Genomic DNA, 11,790 nt, shown 5'->3' on the forward strand with positions numbered 1-11,790 from the left:
GTGGACTGGTTGAAAAACAAGTTTTAATGACTCCAACCTAAGTGTATGTAAACTTCCGACTTCAACTGTACTACCTCAACTAACCGGTGCCCCCGCACATTGACTCTGTATTGGTACCCCTCTGTATATTGTCTCGCTATTGTTCTTTTACTGCTGCTCTTCAAATACAAATAACTTTGAACTCTTATTCTTATCCATATTTTTTTGAAACGTCATTGTTGGTTAGGGAATCGTAAGCATTTCACTGTAATGTCTACACCAGTTGCATCCGGCGAATGTGACTAATAAAATTGGATTTGATTTGTATAATCAAGATCAAAATCAAAATATTGTCAAATGCTAACAAAGACGAGGGAATGGTTGAAGTCAATTTATTCTGCTTACTTTTTTTGTTTGTAGAGAACATTTCAAACAGAGCAAAAAAAACATAGGATTTTTTATTTGCTGTACCTCAAGGGTCTTATAGAAGAGGGAGTTATATAGGAGGTAAGGGGGAGCCACCCCTTTTTTCAACAGCCCTCCCCCATTGCCTGATCCACCATCCTGACCACTGGGTTCAAGTGTGTATCGAAACAGAATGTACAGATGTAGGATCTGAAAAGCATTTAGAAAATCTACATTTTTAAGTTCTGATGATCTGATGTTGCCAACAATGTAAACACTTTTAAAACCGAAATATTATATTTAGATTTAGATTTTACTTCATAAATTGTTTCCAACCGTTATGGAAGGAGGTATCACACAGATAACAGAATATACTTAAATACAGTATACATTTAGCATTTACTGGCGGGGAATACTATATTTTTTAAAGGGGAGTAAAACCCGAACCCACCCAACACCCCCAAATAAAAAAACTAACACAGTAGCCACTATTATGGATAGGCATGTAACAGAAACCAGGTGTCCATGTGTGCTACAGCAGATCAGGGCCCATTCTAGCATTTTGGGGACCCTAAGCTAGATTTGCCCACCTCGCGGGAAAACATTTTAGTGGCCCCCCTCATGGCGGGGGAGAGAAACATGTGCAGCTTTAAAGCTAATGTCCTACAATTCTACTCATTGTGCCATGGGGTTGAAGAAAGAAATTCAGTTTTAAAGCTAATTTCCTGTAATTCTACACATTTTGCCAAGGGATAGCAGCCGCTTATGTCGCTTATGCCTAGAAATGGTACTGCAGTAGATGTATTAGATACTTATTTAGGGTAGCATAATGTATGATAAATAAAGGACATCCTGAAAGAAAGAGTATTTCTGTGAGACATACAGAGAGCCAGTAGTGTAGTTTCAGTGTGTCTGCAGAAGACTGTACAACCCATCTGGCTGGACTGAGGTTGCTGGTCTGTCGAGGATTGAGCTGTATACGTGGGACGCATCAGACTTGAGAAAAGAAACATACAGTTAAACTTCAGTCCCTTGAATCTACAGTACTGTACATGTAATGTATTCTAAAAGGAAGTAGCATCAATCTGAAACTGAGAGTAGCTCACAATCACCAAACACAGTGGGTGATTCTGAACTTACATGGTCTTTTTCAGATGACTGTCCATTCTCTTCAACAGGGCCTGTACAACACAGAGGGAGCCTGAGTTAGAGTTTCTGTGTATTTATTTGTGTGTGTGTGTGTGTGTTACTTTGCTGTTCTTGATGTCACTTCACACTTCTCCTCCTGTCTCAAACCACCCTACAGCTCTGTTCTCACGCTTTCAAGATGCTCTGCCTAACACCTTATTTATGTTTTAAGTTAGTATAGTTGACATTAAGTGACAAAGTGTTATTGTGCTGAGGGTCCCATATTCACGTGCCAGGTGGGGAAGACAAGGACAGAAGACATTCTGTTACAAACTCACCTGAGGGCAAACACGTGGACGGTACAGAGGTGATGAGAGAATAGAACCCAGCATCCCTTGAATCCAACATGCCTGCACTGCTCATAGCTCCCATCACCAAATCACCTACAACAGAAACAAAATGAAAATGTAACGACAGTATGTGTTTGTACATGCATGTGTGTAGTTGTGTTAGTAGTGTGTGCAGTGCTTGATGTATTTTGTTTGGAACATACATTGGCTGTGATCATCCTGTCTGGCTGTAGGTCTGTACAACATAAAAGTATAAGAAGGTTGTGGTAAGAACATCTCATCATGGACAATACAGAACTAAAGGTTGATACAATATGCATCATATTCACAAGGGGAATTCTTACCTCTGACAATGTTTCTCTGAAAAACAAATTAGAGCATATTATATTGAATGTAGCATACCCTATACAATATCACCAACAGGAGTTGATAGACTAACCCATGTCAAAGGCACTTACATTAATATGACAAAGGAAAATGTTAGAAAAATATTTGATATACAGAATCAGAAGTACTCACTGGTCCTCCTGCAGAGATAGACAGCTGTCAATCCCATCAGGAACACAGCCACTCCAGAAGCCACACCCACTGCTGCCTGCCATAATTGCACCGCTGTTTGGTGACATGATGTCATCAGGAGAGGTCATTAGCTCTAAATCCCAAAGTAAATACTTAAACGGTAGACAGGTGTTAGAATACCATATTATTGTCAGTCTTAGAAAATGTTTCCGTTTTCATGTGTGAGAAAAGACAGTTCAGTTAAATATTATACATTTAAGTCATTTAGCAGACGATCTTATCCAGAGTGACTTACATCAGCTATTTCATCTTAAGATAGCTAGGTGAGACAACAACATATCACAATCGTAGCCAGTTCCCTCAACTAAGTAGTTATCAGCAAAGTCAGTGCTAGTGGAAAAGACAAGTGCATTTTTGCTGTGGGATTACTAAATAAGGATACTTATCCAAAACTATATTTTTACACTTTGAATTCACAACGCTGTCTTTGGAGCTTTGACCTCCTGTGTGCCAATGTGTGATAAAAAAAGTATAAATACAAAAACCTGGGTAAGATAAAGGTAGTCTATTTGTTTCAGTTTTGCTAACTAAAGATGACCGACACACCTGATGTAGGAGAAGAATAAATATGTTTCATATCTAATAAAAGTAGAACAGTTTAGAGGGAAAGTACAAACAGCGATGAATAGGTTTATGAGTAAACCAGTTGCAGATTTAGTGAATTCGAGTGAACAAAAATGAAATAGCCATCTAAGCGATGCTTACTAGTTGGTCTCACTGTGATGCCAGGGGTCAAAGTATAAGTAACAGTCAAACCTGCTGGAAAGTAATACAAGTTAATTCTGTATCTGATTACACAAGACAAAGGGTATTCATTATTTCTGAGTCAGTAGAACACAACTGATTCTGTAGAAATATTAAATGTTCACTATTTTATAATTTGTTAAAACCTTGACTGCATGTACAATTGGAAAAAGTATTTGAACGCCCAACCCAGAAGCCACACCCACTGCTGCCTGCCATAATTGCACAGCTATTTGGTGACATTGGGAAGGTCATTAGCTTGTGTTCCCAGGGTCAATACCACATCTCAAGAGTTGATCAACATTTTAATTGTGAGGTGGTATGTCTCAGTTGTTTGATTTGTGTAGGAAAAGACAGGTAGTCAGCTAGAGAAGGATACTTACCCAGAATGCTTTCTGTGGAGCTTTGACCTCCTGGGAACATGCAAGAGAGAGACTGTTTAATAACAGTTAACACAGAACACAACTTATCACGCCACTAAACTAAAATCATGTGGACTCTTTGGTGTGTCAGTTGTCAAAGTAGAACTAGTAGAACCTGATGCAAAGCAAAGTCATTGGATCTGATTATACAATAATAAAGGTATTTAAATGGGTTGATTTAATTAATGAAATATCAACCTCTTTTTTAAATCAGGGGAAGTTTGTGAGTAAAAACCTGGGTAAGATTAAGCTATTCTATTTGTTTTAAGTTCTATCTGCTAACTAGGTAAAGATGACTAACACACCTGATGTGCTGGGGGTCAAAGGAGAGGGCAAACCTGGTGAGATGAGAGAACTCATATTACACAAAAACAAATGTATTAATCAAATTTGTTTCATATCTACTATGGTCATTTTAAGAAGGAAGTTAGAAGCAGCCAATGCATTACCTACAGACTGAAAGGACAAGCAGATATGAATAGGTATATTTTTCTTGTAAACCAGTTGGAGCTTTACTGAATTAAAACTTCTTGTCAATATGGGGGCGCTGTTTCCACTTTGGAAAAAATCGTGCCCAAATTAAACTGCCTCGTACTCTATTCTAGATCGTACAATATGCATATTATTATTACTATTGGATAGAAAACACTCTCAAGTTTCTAAAACTGTTTGAATTATATCTGTGAGTAAAACAGAACTCATTTTGCAGCAAACTTCCAGACAGGAAGTGAAAAATCTGAAAACGATGCTCTGTTCCAGGGCCTGCCTATTGAATTGCCTTATATTTATCGATATGCATGCACTGCATACGCCTTCCACTAGATGTGGTGGAATGGGGTGTCTAGCTTGATCTGAGGTTGAACAAGAGCTCTTGGAATGACGTGACCAGAATTTCCTTTGTCTACCAGTGCGCGGGAAGTACCTCCATATTGCCTTATGATAAGCGTTCGGTATACACGGCTAATATCTCCGGCTTTGTTTTTATTTGATACATATTAGAAAAACATCATAAAGTAGGTTTTCTCAACCGAGTTTCATCAGTTTATTCAACGTTTAATGGGACTTTTGGAGTTTTCCGTTCTCTGCGTCGAGAGAAATTGGGAACGTCATCAACATTGGCTAGCCTTGTGGAGCGAATTCGACAGGAGAGAAGGACATTGTAAAACCAAACAACGATTTATTCTGGACAAAGGACTCCTTGTACAAGATTCTGATGGAAGCTCAGCAAAAGTAAGAACAATTTATGATGTTATTTCGTATTTCTGTGTGTCACGCCCTGGCCTTAGTATTCTTTGTTTTCTTTATTATTTTAGTTAGGTCAGGGTGTGACATGGGGAATGTTTGTGTTTTATCGGTTTTGGGTGGTTATATGGTAAAGGGGGTGTTGGGTGTAGTGTATGGGTTTGTGTTGAGTGTATGTGTCTAGCTGTGTCTATGTTGGGTGTAGTTGTCTAGGAGAGTCTATGGTTGCCTGAATGGGTTCCCAATTAGAGACAGCTGATTTCTGTTGTCTCTGATTGGGAGCCATATTTAAGGTAGCCATAGGCTTTCGTTTGATGTGGGTAATTGTCTATGTTATACGTTTGTAGCCTGTGTGTGCACTACGTTTTATTAGCTTCACGGTCGTTTATTGTTTTGGTTAAGTTCGTAAGTGTTTTGTTTTCGTTTTGCCTTCTTCTAAAATAAAAGAAGATGGCTTATTTTCCAAATGCTGCGTTTTGGTCCGTCAATCCTCCACACGATCGTGACACTGTGGAAAATGTTTAGTCCTATTATCCACCCTTTTTGCGGGCGCTGTCTCGCTATAACGTAAGCTGTTTGTTATGGTAAAGTTATTGTTAAAAATCTAACACGGCGGTTGCATTAAGAACTAGTGTATCTTTCATTTGCTGTCCAACATGTATTTTTTAGTAAAGTTTATGATGAGTTCTTTGGTCAGATTAGGTGAGTGTCCAAAATAGCTCCGGACAATTTGGTGAATCGATGCTACATATTCACAATGTATAACCACGGTTTGCAGCTCTAAATATGCACATTTTCGAACAAAACATAAGTGTATTGTATAACCTGATGTTATAAGACTGTCATCTGATGAAGTTGGTCAAGGTTAGTGATTAATTTTATATCTTTTGCTGTTTTTTTGTGATCGCTACCTTTTGCTGCTAATAAATGCATTTGTGTGTTTGGCTATTGTGGTAAGCTAATATAATGCTATATTGTGTTTTCGCTGTAAAACACTTAAAAAATCTGAAATATTGGCTGGATTCACAAGATGTTTATCTTTCATTTGCTGTACACCATGTATTTTTCATAAATGTTTTATGATGAGTATTTAGGTATTTCACGTTGCTCTCTGTAATTATTCTGGCTGCTTTGGTGATATTTTTGATGGTAGCTGCAATGTAAAACTATGATTTATACCTCAATTATGCACATTTTCGAACAAAACACATTTATTGTATAACATGTTATAAGACTGTCATCTGATGAAGTTGTTTCTTGGTTAGTGACTAATTATATCTCTATTTGGTCGGTTTTGTGATAGCTACCTATGCGGTAGAAAAATGGTGAGTCTTTTGCTATTGTGGTTAGCTAATAGAAATACATATTGTGTTTTCGCAGTAAAACATTTTAAAAATCGGAAATGATGGCTGGATTCACAAGATGTTTATCTTTCATTTGCTGTATTGGACTTGTGATTTCATGAAAATTATATTATATGATATCCCTGTCGCGTTAGGCTAGGCTATGCTAGTCAGCTTTTTTGATGAGGATGCTCCCAGATCCGGGATGGGTAGCAATGAAAGGTTAATGTGAACAAAAATATTCGAATTACTAAGCTAAACTTAGGGCCTACATACTTGTAGTTGGTCTCACTGTGATGCCAGGGGTCAAAGTAGAAGTAACAGTCAAATCTGCTGGGAGAAATAAAAAGTGATTGTATATCTGATTACACAAGTATAAAGGTATTTATTATTTGTCAGATAACAGAACTCAGTCAGTAGAGAGAGTACATGTTCAGAATTTCATTATATGGCATATTATTGTTAAAATATAGACCATTGACTGAATGTACAATTGGAAAACGTATTTGAACGCCCATTCCAGAAGCCACATTTACTGCTGCCTGCAATAATTGCACAGCTGTTTGGTGACATTGGGAAGGTCATTAGCTTGTATCCCCAGGGTCAATACTACATCTTAACATTTGATCTCAGAAAATGTGGCATTAAATTGTGAGGTTGCATGTCTCAGTTGTCTAAAAAAGACAGGTAGGTAGCTAGAGAAGGACACGTACCTGGAACACTTTCTGGACTGTTTGAATTCAAAACAATGTCTGTGGAGCTTTGACCTAATGTGCACATGGGAGAGAGATACCCTTTATCAACAACTACAACACAATTTATCACAGACTAAACTAAAATTTAGTGGCCATACTTACCTTTACTTGTGGTCAAAGTAGAACTAACAGTCAAACCTGGTGCAAGGAAAGTCATTCTAATTATACACAAATATAGTATATAAATGGGTTGATTTAATGAATCAAGTATCAACCTCTTTTTTTATAACGAGGCAAATTTCTGTTGAAAAAAACGTACAAAAACCCGAGGAACATTAAGCAATTCTATTTCTTTCGGTTCTATCTGCTAACTAGGTAAAGATGACTAACACACCTGGTGATGGATTCAGTGCTGTACTGGGAGAGGTCAAACCTGGTGAGAAGAGAACTCATTACACAAGAAAGTCATTAATTAAGCAGAAAAAGATAAGTATACTACACATTACCTACAAATCAGATGGACAAAAATACACAAATCTGGACTGGAATTACAAGCAGCTATGAACCGGTCAGAGCTTTAGTGAATTTATGAGAACAGAAAATGTTTAACTGCAAACTAAGTTACATTTAGTGGTCCTATTGGTAGTTGGTCTCACTGGGGTGTTGGGGGTCAAAGTAGAACTAACAGTCGAACCTGCTGGGAAGCAAGACGAGTTAATTGTGTATCTGATTACACAAGAATTATTCATCATTTAGTTAGAAAACAACACAACTCAGTCAACAGAAAGATGACATGTTCACAATAGCATCAAGTGGCACATTATTGTTGACACCCAGACCTTTGACTGAATGTACAATTGGAAACAGTATTTGCAAAGACGGTCCCTTAGAGGACCAATACACTTGTTGTAGGACTCTGTAATGCTCGTCGTAATCCTCCTCGTCTGAGGAGGAGCAAGGATCGGACCAAAGCGCAGCGTGGATTGAATACATACTTTAATTATTTAAACGAAGACGAAAAACACTTTACAAAATACAAAACAATAAACGACGTGAACAAACGAACGAAAACAGTACCGTGTGGCGAACAAACACAGACACGGCAACAATCACCCACAAACAAACAGTGAGAACAGCCTACCTTAATATGGTTTCCAATCAGAGACAACGTAAAACACCTGCCTCTGATTGAGAACCATATCAGGCTAGTTAGACAACCCTAAACCAATGAAAACACATAACATGGAATATACCCACCCAGCTCACATCCTGACCAACTAAACAAAGACTAAACAAAGGAAATAAGGTCAGGAACGTGACAGACTCACTGTGATGATGAGGGGCAAAGTAGAACCAGGGCCTTTCTTACTGCTGTAATGAGCTCTGCTATAAAATAACAGCAGCACTATAGCCTACTACCATGTGCACATTGCTGCGCTTATAATGTGAAGAAATAGCCCAATAGTTTATCAACATTTTAAGCTAAACGTTCTGATCTGTTGCGTCAGACACATTGCATAAAATATTTTATTTGATGCTAGCGGTTGTATTAATTTGGGATCTATCGCATCGCATAACTGTCCCAGACTATGTTTGGTATATCTATTTCTTGCACAGAATGGAATAGGTCGGTTTTTGTACTATGGAGATAGTAGATTGACATAGGCTAGTGCTTTTGCTGTTCGTTAGGCCAACCTATCTTGTAGGCTGACGAAAAGGCAATGTGGACAGTTCTTCCAATATCTTCAATAGGCACCTCGGAATTGGATAAGGGCGCGCAGTTGCGTCCCCGATGTGTCTGTCTTAACTTGTAGCCTGTGTGAAAGACCCTATCATGTGACAAAGAGCCGTATGAGTGAGAGAGCTTTGGATTGGCAGCACACTCAGGGAGAAGGGCGCAACGCAGCACTCCGGGCCGCAAAAGGCATGGATTTTTTTATGGTGCATTACGGCCACATAGGGGATGCCACCGTGGAATTCGAGGCATTATCAAGTGCTTGTCAAATTGTGAATGAGAGACTTTTGGAGTCTGTACAGCCTGCGCAAAAAACAGAGCAGAGATCATGCCTTTCAACAAACTTTTTTCAAATCATCATGAGAGTCTCATCATTCAGCCTTGCAATGTATTAAACATCTAAACATGTAGCCCATCGTTTGTAGAAATATTAATTAATAATAATAATTAATAACTCTAAATTAAGCATTTGTTCAATTGTATTGTTCAAAATATAAAATATTACCACGGAATTATAAGCAAATCTTGTCTGCTACATTAACTAGTGTAGCCCACAGCCATTTGTCATAGCCACATCAGGACCTAACAGAAGAAAAACTCAGTATGCTATTCTGTTCTTCTGAAATAGACGAAATGTTCTTCATATCATGCTTCTTCAGACCTGTCTACAATCAATAATGGATTTATTGTGAAGGTGTAGGCTATATTACATGGATTTATGAGACTTTTTAAAATTGCTTGTCGGCTATGTGTGGAAGACAGGAGATGCTAAATGTGTTTATGTTAATTAACGGTCAATTACTGTGAGACCGACAGTTATTTGCTTGACAATCACCAGCTGACAAAGTTTTGAGACCGCCACAGACATAAGCAGCACCACAAAGTACATTTAAAAAAAGAAACAAATGTGTAGCCTACCTGTTGGAAAGGGTTTAGTTGTTGGATCCCTAATGTGAACTCCCACCAGATCTAAAAACATTTTTGGGATTGAAATGTGGCATTTAGTTTGTGGGTCAGAATGAAAATAGTAACACTAAGAAGATTTTAAATCAATGTGAGTCAGATCATGAAGAGCTGCAGCCCTGACAGATTTGTTTAGATAATGACTCACGTGCCAAGCTGTACCCATCACTGCGTGGTGAGAGAGAGTTTGGTCCTGAGCTCACTCTGTAGTCACAGCTCACCTCCTTACTCCTCACTGACTGTAGACCACTGATCAGATCACTATGTTTTGGAGTGAATTGACAGAACTGCTGTCCGGATGCTGAGGGGGCTTTTCTCCTCTTGATCTTTGCTGTGAAGGATGGCTGACTCTCCTCTCCAACATACAGGTTACAGGTGATGTCAGGACTGATGGATCCAGGAATCAAACAGACGATGGTGAGGTCCTCATCAAAATTGATTGTAATGTCTGGTTTTGGATCTGTTAGGAAAGGACAGAATCCTTTTTGCATCACTCTATTTGAATGTAATGTACATATCACAATTGACACTCTACTAAACTAGAGCCTGTCATTCTCTTTATATTAACTAACAGCATGTCTTATTTGATATCATGCCTATTTATAAGTGCCATTTAATCATGTGTGCTGTGTGTTTACAGCGATTTCCTTTCACTTAATTCCATACATTCTTGCGTGTGAAATGAAATGAAATCGCATGGACTATTTTGCTTGCTTGTATGGTGTGGGGGATGATGGAGTGTGTCATTTGTCATTTAATTATAAATACATTTTCAATGTTTAAGTACTCATAGATATTGCAGCACCTGATCTACGTTTGAAAAAGAAAAACAATGAATTCACGGTTGTCCATTAGATGATAACAATGCATCTACAATTATGTAGTTTGGATTAACAAGATAACTTTGATTGATTGATGGTATTGTTATTTAGTAAAAGTAAAAAAACACTCACAATGACCTTGGTAATGACCTTGGGCTTCGATGTATTGGAAGGTGACTGGAAATAACACAATAGGTCTTGATCAGGAAAATGTACCATTCAAAAAAAGCATGAGAGACAAGAACACTTTGTAGAAGTTGGTAAAGTATCATATACTACAATGGATTCATGGACATGTCAAGCAGTAGTCATTCTGATCTGAACAAAATATAACGATACAGAAAAATACAGCAATAAGATGATCAATAGAATAAGACACAATTATTACAGCCATGAGATTCAGAAATATATAAAGAGTTCCTGAAGTAAAATATTAAAAGAGGAGAGAGAATCCTGTAGCACTAACAGATGATGGAACTTGGAATGGAGGAATAACTCACCGAAAAGGAGGATGACCAAAAACAGATGGCCAGCCATATCAGGGATGAACAACGCCATTTATCAGACAGCTACAGACTGTTAGTCTGACTTCACAGAAGATGGTAACTGTCAGAGAGGATTGTTTGAATAGAGAAGTAGATGTGGAGCTTGTTCACAGGAAAACCACAGATAGCAGAAACCAGTCTCACACGGAAAGTGTGGCTAACGTTGCAGAGGAACATTCAGAATAGTTTCTCAGTCACTATGTTTGTTCTCTCGGGCTATTTGTCTTTAACAGGTGATATGTTGCATAATTAGAATGCTTCAATTACATTTTCAAAACCAACAAACTAACTTGTCTGTCTGAGTAAAAGATTTGTCATTGACTTTCTGGTTTTATGTTTTTGACAACTGTATTTGTATTTGTGGTTGAGTTTTCTGATCTCTAAACCGTAGTAACATGTCACTTTGATCACAGCTGGAAATACTTGACCTGCCCAAGAGTGCAGCTCTTTTCCTGTGCGTGTCTGCGGACAGGATGAGCGAGTTTGACAGCTCAGCTGAACTGATTCTGTCTCTCTGATGACTCCAGAACTCACTGTCAGCTGAGGAATGTCTGTGAGAATAGAATAATTGAGGGGTTTATTTGCTAACTAGCGTTAGCACTAGTTATAACTTGCGAAACTACCTTCAACTTGGTTTCCATGAATTAGTCTGACTCTGGCTAAGTAGAAAAGGGCTTAATTGACTAAATCTAATACTATCCATTTACGGATCTTGAGTCCATTACCTCATACTGCAACAGTATGGGGAATTAAGGAGATAATATATTCCTTAATTGCTTCATGTAATAGTTTATGACAACAAACAGTATGATAAAATATCCCAAGAGGAACATGGTAGT

General features: G+C 38.1%; 1 protein-coding gene across 1 annotated transcript; it reads right to left on the reverse strand.

Moving 5' to 3' along the window:
• Positions 1-355: 355 nt before the first annotated feature.
• Positions 356-11,000, reverse strand: LOC120026136. The gene is made up of 17 exons (XM_038970960.1): positions 10,907-11,000; positions 10,539-10,583; positions 9,734-10,045; positions 9,541-9,591; positions 7,282-7,320; positions 7,050-7,085; positions 6,906-6,959; positions 6,469-6,522; positions 3,913-3,945; positions 3,569-3,598; positions 3,147-3,200; positions 2,382-2,474; positions 2,207-2,222; positions 2,066-2,097; positions 1,851-1,955; positions 1,525-1,565; positions 356-1,380 (listed from the first exon to the last, which is right to left on the reverse strand). Exons 1-17 carry the CDS (start codon positions 10,962-10,964, stop codon positions 1,288-1,290), a joined length of 1,146 nt encoding a protein of 381 aa, XP_038826888.1. The 5' UTR covers positions 10,965-11,000; the 3' UTR covers positions 356-1,287.
• Positions 11,001-11,790: the final 790 nt, after the last annotated feature.

This window comes from Salvelinus namaycush, chromosome 2 (genome assembly GCF_016432855.1).
Source record: "Salvelinus namaycush isolate Seneca chromosome 2, SaNama_1.0, whole genome shotgun sequence".
Taxonomy (NCBI): Eukaryota; Metazoa; Chordata; class Actinopteri; order Salmoniformes; family Salmonidae; genus Salvelinus; species Salvelinus namaycush.